The sequence below is a fragment of the Lactuca virosa genome, chromosome 4, assembly GCF_052849685.1.
Source record: "Lactuca virosa cultivar CGN04683 chromosome 4, Lactuca_virosa_CGN04683_v6, whole genome shotgun sequence".
Lineage (NCBI taxonomy): Eukaryota > Viridiplantae > Streptophyta > Magnoliopsida > Asterales > Asteraceae > Lactuca > Lactuca virosa.
The window spans coordinates 29511073-29525573 of NC_136429.1; the positions used below are offsets into that span (position 1 = coordinate 29511073).

At 36.7% G+C, this 14501-nt stretch overlaps 1 protein-coding gene across 1 annotated transcript; it reads right to left on the reverse strand.

The window, feature by feature from the left end:
* Window positions 1–11408: 11408 nt before the first annotated feature.
* Window positions 11409–13777, reverse strand: LOC145103845 (glycosyltransferase BC10-like). Its single transcript, XM_079041111.1, has 2 exons — window positions 13091–13777; window positions 11409–12148 (listed from the first exon to the last, which is right to left on the reverse strand). Exons 1-2 carry the CDS (start codon window positions 13643–13645, stop codon window positions 11501–11503), a joined length of 1203 nt encoding a protein of 400 aa, XP_078897237.1. The 5' UTR covers window positions 13646–13777; the 3' UTR covers window positions 11409–11500.
* Between the last annotated feature and the right edge of the window lie 724 nt (window positions 13778–14501).

Consider the following 14501-nt stretch of genomic DNA (forward strand, 5'->3'; position numbering starts at 1 on the left):
CAAGAACACTTCATATCTTCATCCAAATTTCCCAGGAAGAACAAACCTCTCAATTAATTCTTAAGAATTAATTTGGTAAGTTTACTTATATCTCCTAATTTTTAAATAACACTTTATTAATAGTTTATCTAATTTATACACGATAACATGTGTTAAAATAAATTAGGATACGACTATACTCACGTGTTCTAACGCGAAGAACATCGCCACTCATACCGTTACCCAGTCAAGAACACACCCGATGTAAGTTCATACCCCTACGTTTTCACGATTTTTATATGTTTTAGGGGGGGGGGGGGGGTAATACAAGTAAAGCACAAGATAAATTATGTTAATATACAACCCGTTCCATTATATTTTGTAAAGTATAAATATACTTACGAATATACATTGTACAGTAAAACTTTAACCCTTTTGTAACATGTCGAACAAAAAGGGTATAATTATATAAACGAACATATATAATTATTTTACTTCAACTTATTATCCTGTCAAATTTGATAATTTGTACAAAGGATTCGCATTTTAACGAAATATTTATATAAACTATAACAGGTATAGTTTAAGGAACATACACACTATTTTACCCGATTGGGGGCACAGAAAATAATTATTTAAAAGAATAATTATTTTTCATACTATGTAATCATTTACATACAAACATTACAAGAAAAAGGAATTTCATTACACTACATGTAATCCATTAATATAGCTTTGTGAGACATTCCTTCATCGTACTTACCACAATACATACTAAAGTCCCAATATTATAACCAAAATCTCTGAAGGGAGAGCGTGACACTTGTGTATAGATCTATACGGGACTGACAATCCCGCACCTAAACTGTTAGCTACAGTTAGACCGACAGGTCTGGGGTGACAAATGTCGTACCATTTCGACGCTTAAAGAACGTCGTAGTAGGCCATCTAGGTCATTAGCATGGTTATAATAACTCACAATATTGTATTAATAATACGTTTGGTTTACGAATACATACACGTCTTAAAATGGTTTTATTTAATTAAAACTAAATTACATTATTTCCAACTACAATACAGTTTACATTTCGGGAAACATACAAAGGGTTTTACACAGATACACTACAGTATACCGGATATACAATACAATACAGCTTACATATTGGGACAACATACATTCAAATAGTTTTATAAATATATAAAACTACATTAAACTATTTCCCAAATTGAAACATTCCAAAAATCAAGACCAAAAATTTCGTTTTAATTCACTAGTAAAACCATAAGTTATCAAAACATTTCATCTCAACATTGTTATCAAAGTTCCATATAAAAAAATCAAAGTAAAACATCCCAGGATAAACATCATGGTGTGTGTGATGCAGTCATCTCGAGCTCTTCCCTCCGCTACCGGAAGTACCTGAAACCAAAACTGAAAACCGTAAGCACGAAGCTTAGTGAGTTCCCCAACCTACCACATACCATACACATAACCACATACTGGGCCCCCGCCCGCGGCATCGGGACTTTCCCGACAACGGACTCGCTCCGGCACCAGGCCCCGCCCGGCATCAGGCTCGGCCTGGCATCGAGTCTCGCTCGGTATACATAGATGTTTCTCTTAAGCCTCACCTGTCTCCCGGCCCCGCCCGCTATACATATATAATCTCGTAAACATACTAGCACGTATAGAACACATACTCTAATGTATTCCAGTTCTAAGGCCTCGCCTAACTTGGGCCTCGCCCCTGTTCTGCTACTAATGAGTCGTGGAACCCCGTCCACACTCCTGCTGATAGTGAGATTCGGGCCCCTGCCCACACTCACTTCCCTCCTATCACGAGCCTCGCCCCTATTATGCTAACTGATGAGATATGGAATCCCATCCACACCCGGCTAGTGATGAGATACGAGACCTCGCCCACACTCACCTCCCTACCAGGCACATACATGTATCACAAAGACAACAAGTATAATCTACTATGCAACATATAACATTCCTCGGGCTTACCCCGACATCGGACCCAAGTCCGGAAACATACTACTGACACATGCAAGAATCACAAAGACCACTAGCATACTAACATACCTCGGGCCTCGCCCGACATCGGATCATATCCGGAACATATATCATAATAATGCATAGGGCTAACCCCTGGGTCATCCTACTATACACAAACATAATGGGTTGGCATTGTGGCCGTAGACCCATGTACACAGTAAGGAGACTCACCTCGCACTGCTGAAGTCCTGTTGATACTCTTCTGGCTGCTAACTGGCAATTCCCCGAACTGCTACTCATTCGGCTCCCCGAGCTATCGGTAACAAAATACACTTAGTCCCAAAATGTCCTCAAACATCAAACTATGTCAACCTTGGTCCAAGTCAAAGTCAACGGTCAAAGTCAACGCTCTGAGTTGACTCAACTCGCCGAGTTTCTCCTTCAACTCGTCGAGTTCTAAAACTCAGAATCCTAAGATCGCGATCCAACTCGTCGAGTCAGCCCTTGACTCGCTGATTTCCCTTGCTAAACATGGTCGCGACTTATTGAATCAACTCGTCGAGTCAATCCTCAGACTCGTCGAGATCTACCATAAACAGAAACGGGACAACTCACTTCGAGTTGTCGAGTCCCTACCTGGACTCGTCGAGTCCCTCAGTCTGTTTGGGCCATCTTAACAGATTAAGCCCCTATATTTCAGATCTAAACCCCAATTTCGTCTATAAACTGGAAATGACCTCATAAGGGCAAAGTTTCCAACTTTATCCACTCCTAGTCCTTCTTAATGGGTTTAGCTCAAAACCCTAGCTCCTTAAGGCATAAATCTTTTTCCAACAACATTATTACTCCAATCCAAAACAGAAGAACCAAGATCTAAGCCCTAGACACCCAGTAAACACGTAAAGCCTCAACCTTTACTTCCATGCATGGCCCTTTGGGGCTTAAAAGGTCATAAAACATCCTTATGGTTTGCATGGGACTCAAATGGCATAAAGTTTAATCAAATTGGGGAATCCATGACTCATAAATCATACTTCTTGGACAAAAACTCCATAAAGGTGACCATATGGAGATCTAAGAAACTACAAGGCAAGATAGGAGCTTGATTACCAGAAACTGATGAGAATGGGGTGAGATTCCACGACCTACAACTTCTCCTTGAACCTTCAAACTCCTTCTTTTTCTTCTATGCTTCAAGAACAACTTATATCACCCAAAACTGGCTCACACACTCAATAAGAACTCTAGGGTTTCGTGGGTTAGGTTCTGGACAATGGGGTCTGTAAATGAGGCCAAGGGGTAGAGAATGAGATGCTTAAATAGGGTACATAAGCCCGAAATTAGGGTTTCCCAAAACCAGACCTACTCGTCGAGTTGGTCCCCCAACTCGTCGAGTAGGTCACTTAACCCGTGACCCAAAATCCACCTCTACTCGTCGAGTTCCTCCCTGGACTCGACGAGTAGCCTTCTCGATTTATGGTTTTCTTTCCTTTCTTGGTCTTCTGGATTTCGGGTGTTACACAAATACAACAATATTCATACATTTTTGCCTTTTCGGTCTTAAGGTATTAAGACTACATTACATACTAAAGAAAATATTGGATTTTCTAGAAAATTACACTAACATTTACAAGGAACAAAGACACATATTTTCATATAAAGTTCTTATGAACTCACCAATTTAATTTTTTACACTCTCTTTTCAAAACCACTTGTATTCTCAGGGAATCAGTAGACAGGTACCCACACATGTTTTGGTGAAGACGGAGCTTAGTATTGTTACATATTATATTTTGTTGTATGCTTTTTGGAGTAAAACAATGATTCAAATACAATGTAAATATTAAATTATCAATACAATGTTTGTAATGCTTTGATTTCTATTATGCAATTGTTGTGATACTGTACATGACGTCATCTTCCCCCGGACGTTTCTGCCGTTTACTCGGTTCGGGGGTGTGACAGATTCGTATCAGAGCATTGTTTATAGTGAACTAAGTATATTAAACCGTATAAGATATACAACTATAAACACAATGGGGCTAAAGCGCTCTGACTAAAAGTATACTTTTAAAAATACAAGTATTTTTGTAAAAGTATACATATATACATACATACCAGAAACAGTATCACAATAAGAACTACATAAAAGTATTTAGATAAGTTAAAGACTGCGATTAAGCCTAAATAGTTATGTAATCATATCTGGGATAAATATAGCCTGATCAACTATATTTATTTGAGATACGACCAACATGTGTTTGAGAATAGTCATAGTGAACAACGAGTCTAAAACTTACCAACCCTACATACCAAGAAACATTAGAACAGACCATAAAGTTAAAATACTATAGGAGTATTTTATGACACTATAGAACTATACAACTAGACCCTTCATGTGTCTTTTTACTACTATCCTGGTACAGTCAACATAACTAAGTAGTTAAGACACTTTGTTTTGATAATGCTCGGTTTTTAGCCATTATCAAAGACTTATCATTATTCCACTCATAAACCTTATGGAAGAAAGATGCCACCACGTAAATCAAATAGGCGTTTCAACAACACACCACCAACTCCACCACCTCCACTACCTCAACAGATGGACACTGCTATTTTTCAAGCTGCTGTAACAGTCGTTGCGGCAGCCGCCATGGCACAAATCAGCACGAATGGCGCTAGTGGGTCAGGAGGCGGTACAAATAACGCTAGCCAGGGAGATAGTCAGGGAAATCCAAGGGAGTGTTCCTACAAAGACTTCACGAACGCCAAACCAAAGTCTTTTGATGGCACTGGAGGTGTCATTGCTCTAACACGCTGGTTCGAGAAGACAGAATCGGTGTTCGAAATTTGCGCATGCCCTGAAGCTAGCAAGGTCAAATTTGCAGCATGCACATTCATGGATAGAGCCCTTTCTTGGTGGAACGGTTATGTCAAATCATTGACTCTCCCATTAGCCAACGCCATGAGCTAGGAAGACTTAAAAGTTCTGATGCTAGCAGAATACTGCCTGTGGGGCGAAGTGCAAAAGCTAGAGCAATTCCCATGCAAACTTGCAACTGACCACAATAGGAAGGTATGAACTTGAAAACTAACGATCTTACACCCACCATCAAACCAATTCCTCATTGCCTTGAAACCAGGAAGAACCCCTACATGTCCTACATTCAAACCCGACAATGTCACCTCGTCCATTCCTTGAATTCTTGCTGATACCACCAAAGATCAAATCGATTGCTGATATTTTCTCACTTTAAGCTTGTTCCGGTGATGGTCGATGCCTCCTACATCAAAATCTAAAACTGGCTCACTCAAATATCCCCTAAACATGGCTCTCAATATCCAAAATGGCATATGAAGATTCTCAAGATAAAATGTCTAGACCATCATGATGAAAACTCTAATTTCTAGGTGGAGACTTAGATAAACCACACATAGTGTCTCACACACAACATATAATCATAAACATAATTAATAAGAGCATGAAGGAAGTGAATACAACACATACCTGCGACGTCAACTAATGGAACTCAGATCCCCTCGGCATGTGACTACAATGCTCGGCTCCCTAAGGACAATCGTTGTTGACATGACCAACCCTACCACACTTATAGCAACCGATACCCCTAGATTGACAAACCCCATCGTGCTGCTTCCCGTACGTGCTGCACTGACCTCGGCCATGCTAACCCCTTAACCACTTATCAGAAGTCTTGGGTCTCTTTGCAGGACCCCTAGTTGTCTACACCTGCTATGGCTTCCTCTTCCCCAGGTGCTCTAAATCAATCTCCCACTCTCAGTCTCTAGCAATCATGTCCTTCAAAGTTTGAAAAGCTTAAAACCTCACAAACTCCCTGATATTGTCTCGTAGCATATCATGGTACCTTGTCTTCATCATCTCCTCGTCTGTGGCATACTGTGGAACCAAAAGCGCCCTCTCCTTAAACTTGGTGGTGATATCCGCCACAGTCTTAGTTGTCCGGCGAAGGTCCTGAAACTCCCTCGCCAAATGCTTCACCTCAATAGTGGGTGCAAAATCCACCCTGAACCGAGTCACAAACTCATCTCAAGTCGTCGTTTCAATGGCTTCGCCTCCTAAAGCATAGTCTACATCCTCCCACCAATCTCGAGCTCTATTTTTCAGAAGACATGATGCAAATCTGACCTTCAACCCCTCAGGATAGAAGCTCCTCCGGAAAGCGTTCACCATGTTCGCTAACCACCTCCTACTAGCAATAGGGTCCATCTCCCCAAAGAACTTGGGAGCTCCACAAGCACAGAACTTGCGGAAGGAAAGAGTGCGAGCTCCCATAATAGCCATAATCTCAGTGTGGAGCATGCCCATACGCTCATCCAAAATCTCTATAATCCCCTCCTTGACCGATCCAAAGATCACAGGAGTCTGCTCCAAAATACCGTGGGTAATCTCCCATGAGATGAACTCTCGTATCTGCTCCTCAATCAACTCAATACCTGCACCAGAACCTGATTGAGTACATGAACCTCCTCAGCATGTGCTTATCACCATTCTAAAAAGCAATCATACAAATGATCGAAACATACCCAAGAATCCTCAACCCATAGGCTTCCTAGGTTCTCCGTGACTCTCATCGATTCAAGTATGGATCCTATGCTTTCAGTTGTACGAGCCCAATACTAACTTCCACACCTATCCATGCTTTCCTCAAGCATTATCTTGAATCCTCCAGGTCACCTCCTCAAACTGTTACTCCAAGTACTCGCTAAACAGCGCATCTGTTACCACTAAACACTTCCTAGGCTCTCCTAGGTTCCTCACCCTTCCATCAGCTGTTGAAGAACTCCTACCAATGTCAACCAACTATCTCATGAATACAATCACATGCCACAAAGCTTAGATAATCCTTTAACTAAAAGACTCACCCCTACAACGGTTGGACTCAGACAAGAGTTGCGCAATAGGGTCAAATCAATCACTCTGAGATTATTTAACCTTCGCAACATGTGATTTATCGTATTCACTTAATAGTTAAATCATATCACTAAGGTTCCCACAAAGCACAAAGCAAGTAGCATTCATGAAGTAACACTCCAAGCCATGAAAAAAACAAAGGGAATCCCAACTCACTTGCTACTACCATGCAAGGAACTTCTATTCTCACTGCCAGTTGCCTTATGCGTACAAATTATACACTATACGGGATCAAATAGTCTGACGAATAAAAGACTCTACCCTAGGACCAAAACCAGACAAGGAACAGGAAATAAGGCAAAATCGGTCATTTTAGGGCTATATGATCTTAATCGTATACAAATTTTAAAGCATATAATTAGCAATTACAAATTCCAAATCTAGCATAGCATCTGATCCTCCTAGGCTGTGAGGCGTTATATATCAGGAAAATCCATCCAATCATTTGAAATCCATAGTAGCAGGCAATTCCAAAATCTCAAACAATCAGGCATATAAATGCATCTCTCCTAGCATGAAATCCTGAGCAGATCCTTAGCTCTAATATAACACGCAATTCTCATAACATATAATCATAACAAACATGTATGGGTATTCTGGGAATCACTTACTTGAGCTCGGCTGAATGCACGCATCACATCCCTTTCTTCTTTAAAATCTTTTTAGAAAATTCATTTTCTTTCAAAATTATTATCAATTCCTGACTTTGTGTTCAGGCACACCCGGAAGTGTGTCCAAATCCCTCAAACCAAGACTCTGATACCAACTTGTAACGTCCCAAAAATTCATAATAAAATTTTCATTTTTAAAACAATAAATCATACAAACGAGTTGTTCCAAACCGATCAAAGTGAATATATTATTTAAACATCAGAGTAATATCATTAATTGCCAATGCGGAAAAATCTTGGGGGGTGTTGTGCAGTCACGTCGGGCCCTTACCTTTCGAACCGGAAGTACCTGAAACCTTAAATATGAAATCGTAAGCACAAAGCTTAGTAAGTTCCTCGAAATACCTGCATACCATACATACAATAAAGATTGCTATGTGCCAACCATAGTCTTGCCATTATGTCACGAGTCGTATCATGGTCTTTCCTTGTCAGGCCTATCGTGGTTGGGGGGGGGGGGGGATTGTGTCGCCATTGGCTACTGGTGTATGTGATTAGAACGGATGATCAACTAATATCCTAGGACTGGTTACAATTTTAACTGGAAACTGATTAATTTATTTAGGTCAAGAGAAATTATGTATGGTCATCGGGTTTAATTTTGGCGGTTGGCATCGTGATGTACCGAAGAAATATTTCAAAAATGTTAGTTCATCATTTCGAAAGCACTACTGCCCTTGCGAGACTGACAGATCTTGTCGTAAAACATAAAAAAAAGAAAAAAAGAGTTCTAGATGACTTTTTTATTATCAATTCTCATTTCATTAATTAACAATTAGTAAACAGTATTTTTAATATTGAAATTTTATATTATTAATTTATTATTAGGAAAATTGTAAGAAGTCACTATATTACCATAAATTTTTTATTTTGACACCAAGTTATTTTTTTCTCAATTATGTCATTATATTTATAATTTCCTTGCAATATCAATCAAATGGGCGGTTCTCCCTGATCTCACGGTAACCACTTTTCCTGAATTGCAATAAAGTCACTAAGTTTACCAAAATTTTGATTTTCACACCGAGTTTCAAATTGCAAGAAAGTCACTATATTACCACAAATTTTCAATTTTGACACTAAGTTTTTTTCTCAATTATATCATTACATTTACAATTTTGTTGCAATGTCAATCAATTGTCCGATTCAGGAGATGTTATTATGGTTTAGAAGCTTGATTTGTACAACAACTAAATGAAGTTCGGTCCTATGGTTCAAACTCACATACAAGTCATTGAAAAGGGCATAATCACCCTTTCAGGAGATGTTATTATGATTTAGAAGCTCGACGTGTACAACAAGTAAATAAAGATCTCTACAAGGTCGATCTAAGACCCCTACAAGGTCGATTTATTTGTACAACAAATAAAATAAGACCCTTATAAATGAAGATCCCTACAAACTCGCCTGTAAACTAACTGATCAGTTACCATAAATCTAGCAGGTTACCAAATAAATGATATGAGAATATTGTGATGTGGAAGCCACGTAAAATTTTATGTGGTATGATTGAGTTTCAAATATAGGATTTGCATCGAATCTAATTTCACATATCTTTTTAGATCGATCCAGTGGTTCTAAGTCACTTAAAAGCCAGCGAAAATGGTGTACTCACCCTTTTAGGTGACACTTTTTATTATAATGTTTAATGTTTTATTCTCATAAGAGTATTTCTTCACAAATGGCGTATGAATGTCAATCTAGTGGTTTAAAATCACTTAAAAGTCGGTGAAAAAGGCGTACTCACCATTTCAAGAGCTATTATTGTGGTTTAGAAGTTTGATTTGTACAACAAGTAAATAAAGACCCCTACAAGGTCGATCTAGGAGATGCTTAGTGAATTTGAACCACTAAATCGACCTTATAGGGGTCTTCATTTAATTGTTATACAAATCGAACTTCTAAACCACAATAACATCTCCTGAAAGGGTGAATACGCCATTTTTTGCTGACTTGTATGTGAGTTTGAACCGTTTGACTAGCCTTCATTTGTTTGTTGTACAAATCGAGTTTCTACATCGAGTTTCTAAATCGAGTTTCTAAACCACAATAACATCTCCTAAATCGGTCAATTGGTTAACATTGTAACGAAATTGTAAATGTAATGATATAAATGAGGAAAAAAATTATGTCAAAATTGAAATTTGGGGTAATATAGTGACTTTCTTGCAATTTGAAATTCGGTGTCAAAATCGAAATTTGATAAACTTAGTGACTTTATTGAAACTCGGTGTCAAAACCGCTATTTGGTTGATATTGCAACAAAATTATAAATATAGTGACATAATTGAAAAAAAAATAACTCGAAATCAAAATAAATTTTTTATAAAAATAGTGACTTTTTTATAATTTTCCTTTTATTATTTTATATACTTAACTACATCATCCACCAAATCAAGCTTATACCAAACTGCACTTTTGTGAGGGTTATGACTTGTAGTACTTTGATTGTAACCAACAAGGCAACGAATGCCAGTAGGGAATATTCTTCGAGACTTTCGAGCTGTTTACTCTCATGGTGGGGTATTACATACACATAGGTGTAAGGTGTTTGCAATTCTTTAAAGCTATTACAAGAAATTCTAAACTTAATTTTAAATGTCTCCGCTGAAGGTTGGTATCCAAGCTTAATCTTATTATTAGTTGGCCTAATTTCGATCAACTTTCAATTAATTGGTTAACGGTTAATATTCTGAAGGCACAAATGGTGGATACTAGAGGCGCACATTTCAAACCAGCTTTTCGAGAAAGGATGAGAAAAATACCAAATAGATTCTTTTGAGAGCCGATTTTTTTAGAACCTATTAGGTTAAAAACAATATGTCCGGTTTGAAATAACTTTTATTATATAACTGAAACCATTTTTTTCGGTTTTTCTTCTATAACTAATTTGGGTTTTTTTTAACCAAAAAACCCGTATTTTTAAAACATTTTAACTTCTAAAAAAACAAATCGATTATAAGTAGGGCTGTAAACGAACCGAACGAACACGAACAAAAGCTTGTTCATGTTCATTCGTTTAAGTTAACCGAACAATTGAACGAACACGAACGGAGTTTTCTTGTTCATGTTCGTTCGTTTAACAAATTGACTTGTTCATGTTCGTTCGTTTATGTTCGTGAACATTCTAAACGAACATAAACGAACAAAGATAAACAAGCACAATTGAACATATATAAACACAAACGAACTATAATATAGTAATGTAATTAAAAAAACAATTGAAAATATATGAACATAAAAAACTTAAACGAACGAACGTAAACGAACAAAATAAACGAACATTCACGAACGTAAATGAACGAACAAGACTATTGTTCATGTTCGTTCATTTAACTAAACGAACGAGAATTTGTGTTCATGTTCGTTCATTTATTAAATAAACGAACATAAACGAACTTCCCGCCGAACGGTTCGCCGAACGTTCAGTTCGTTTTCAACTTTAAATTCCTAATTATTAGTGAAAGCAATCCATTGTAAACCAGTTATTAAAAATCAAAACCAATTCAAAACAATTATATGCGCACCTCTAGTCCAGACCAGTCTAGGTTCAACAAAAAAACCCAAGTCACTTAATGTTTAGTCTACCGGCCAAGACCGATCTTTTCCTTGACTCCAATTTATAAGTAAAAAATGATTTATTTTTAAGTTAAATCTTTTGTTAGTTATCTGGATCAAAACGGAATAAATTATTAGAAATAATATATAAACCGTTATCTTATAATTTCTTTAAATACGTTAATTATTAACCGAGACCTCAATACGCCAAAATATGTCACAAAATTTCAAAAAAGGAAAAGCTCTCTAATTTCTAAACTCAATTCCAATTATGTATATAAGAATAAACAAATTTAAAGAAAATAACAAAAAAATGACAACTAAATTATGTCATAAACGTTATAAGTCATTGAATTGCATAAGCTTTGGTGCAATTCTTAACAACCCATCTAAAGCATGTGACGTGAATTTCCTCGCAAAGAGGTGACATATCTGGTTTTTCTTTCCATTATACTCACAGCTCCTATCGTCCCTTAATTTCTCTAAAAACTCTTCGGTTACATCATTTCTTGTGTACTTAGTCGGATGGGGCCCGCCCTTCGCCCAGTCAACAAAAGTCAACGTTCTATTCGAATTCTTCTCACCGAAATGCTTAGTAACAAATGTTGGCAAGTAATGCTCGTCTGCATAGCATTGTCCATCACAAAAGTCATGGAACACTGAGAAATACATCTTATCAGATATCACTTCAATAACCAACTCACGGTCCATTTCAAACCATTGTGACCCTTTTCGCCAATCCTCGATATCTACAACGGGTGCCATATTGGGGCTATAGCGCCCACGACCAACAGGCCCCTCTAAATCATAGGACTCTACAAAGTTATGCTTTGAGTTTGTCAGGTAAGAGTACACTGTTGAGAAGTTGAACAAGGGAATACAAGCTTCTGATAGCAGAATGAATCGTTGGTTTGTGAAATCCATTAGCGCATTTGCTAATAGTCGACGCTCGGCTTCGATCATATTGACTTTTCCCCATTCCACATCCTATAATTCAAATATATAAATGTAACATTTAATTTCACAAGAATAAAACAAAGTTATAGAAACTTAAGGACTTAAATAAAAAAAGATTGCAATATCTTATAAAGATTATATTTACAAAAAGAGGTTGTAAATTGTTTGTTTCATAATGAAACTCACATGCGAGATGATAGAATAATATCCATGTCAAACCCATATGAATCAATGTTCCAAATTATTTTTAATATTTTGAAAAGAAAAAAAACAATTAAATATTATTTTAAATGGAAAAAGAATATTCCACTAAACTTTTGAAAAAGTATAACGGCACCATACAAATCCAGCTTGGATACATCACACAAGTTTATGGGTATTGGGCAATGCTTCCATCATACACCCTATGCCACTTGTTTTCTTTAATAATAAATTATTATAAATTTATTTATAATCTCAATGATTAAATTACATCCGTTATTATTTGTATCCTTTTTCGTTAGAGTTAAAATTATATTTTTAAATGTAACGATATTGATTCAGACTTATAAAAAGTATGTCTCAAAACTCAAAATTTTAAACAATTTTATAAAGATCATGATATGAAATTTCCAAAAATAAAATGAAGTAATGCTTACATTTTAAGGAAACCAAATATTCGAGACAATTTGATTACAAATGATTTTGTTGATCTTCCTAATTAAGTAACTTCCAATCATCCCATTGTAGAAAAAAATCATTTATAAAAATCAAGTATATATATTTAAGTATAACATTGATTTTAAATTTGATAATTTATAATCTTCACATCAGTGTCAATAACCAACAATCCTAATTTTCAGATGATACGAATTGTTATGGCTATGGTAGAAATCCTAAAGCAAAAATTCTGTTTTGAACATTTCAAGTTTTTATGTATATGGTATAACCATGAAAGCGAAAGATTAATTCGATAATTTAGCAACTTTTTACCTTGCTTGGAATTCGCCGGCCATGAAATACAGAATCCTCCGGCTCCGTTTCATTGGCAGCCGAATCGGAGCTATGAACATAAATGGTGTAAAGACCTTCGTTCCCTTTGAAAAATTTATCCCACAGCGGCGACAACACCACCGGACCTCTAGTCAAAAACATGAAGGCAACCTTCGGGATTCTCTCGAACGGGTAATCTCTAACTTTCGGCACCATCGATGCTCTCCAAATCAACTCTTCATCAGTCATATCGTGCATCAGTTCCGGTGGGTTCAAGTAGCTTCCCAATCCAACTTTCGGCGGCGGCGGGGTTGTTTGTGGTGTGGTTATAACGTCCGCCGGGGCTGCCGTGTTGGTGGTGGTGGAGAGAGAAAATTGTGTGAACTGGAGATTGAAGGAGACGTTTTTGAGGTGGAAAGTGAGAATGATACCGAAACATAAACCGAAGGCGAAGAATAGGATGAGAGAAAGGAGATTGGATAGATGTAATGGAGCATTGAAGAGCTTGAAGAGTGAGATCATTTGATTCTGATTACTGTTGTGATTGTTCTTCATGTTCCCGAGTCTAGATCTACGGACGCGGATTGAAATCGAGATCCTGAGTGCGAATATGGAAGAAGGGTAGGAAGGGATTTATGCAGTGTGGGAGAGAGTAGGCGGTGGGAATGATTCAAAAGGGAGGTCCAAGTCAACAGCAACGTCCTCCTCATTTCCATAAAATCAAATTATTATTTCATTTAAACTTTTACTCGGCATACCAGCAGCCGATCTTTACAGATTTTTAATGCATTTATTGTACTTTCAAAATTAAACCTATGATTTTTTTTTTGAATATTTAATTTTAACTATATATATATAATTGTGTCTAGTCTAAAATCCGATGGAAAAAAAAACTATATTGTTTAAAAGGTCTAAATTACATAAAATCAATAGTAAAAAACTAAAATTGAAAATGGTTAAAGAAACTTTTGGATTATACTTTTCTTTTATGTATGTAGTTTTTTATTAATTTTATTTATTATGAAAATTTATCATTCAAAACTAATCTAAATTATAAATTTAGTTTATATGTTTTGCTAAATTACAAGTTTAAGCCAAATTTTAAAAATGTCTTGGCGGCGTACTTAAGTTTGTTAGTTACCGGATATATGGTCCATGAGTTGTATAAAATGACTTTAAAATTCAGATTAATCTTGCAATTTAAAAAAATAAACATGACAATATCAGCAACGAAATGCACGTTTAAGGATGTCATTGGGCACAATTTTAAAATTTAGATTGGACTTACAATTTGAGTAAAGATGATGAACCAAATTCGTAATTTAATGTAAAAACTATATTTCAATGGGAAAGCTTTTTGTAGCCTTATTTTTAGGCTATGTTTGTCAGACTAGCTGAAAAATTAACTGGT

What these genes read in the sequence shown, in the direction of transcription:
- LOC145103845 (XM_079041111.1), bottom strand. Translation starts at nt 13,645, where the DNA reads ATGAAGAACAATCACAACAGTAATCAGAATCAAATGATCTCACTCTTC. An exon ending in GCCGGCGAATTCCAAGCAAG is followed by an intron (nt 12,149 to 13,090) that starts GTAAAAAGTTGC and finishes TTTGAATTATAG; the next exon opens with GATGTGGAATGGGGAAAAGT.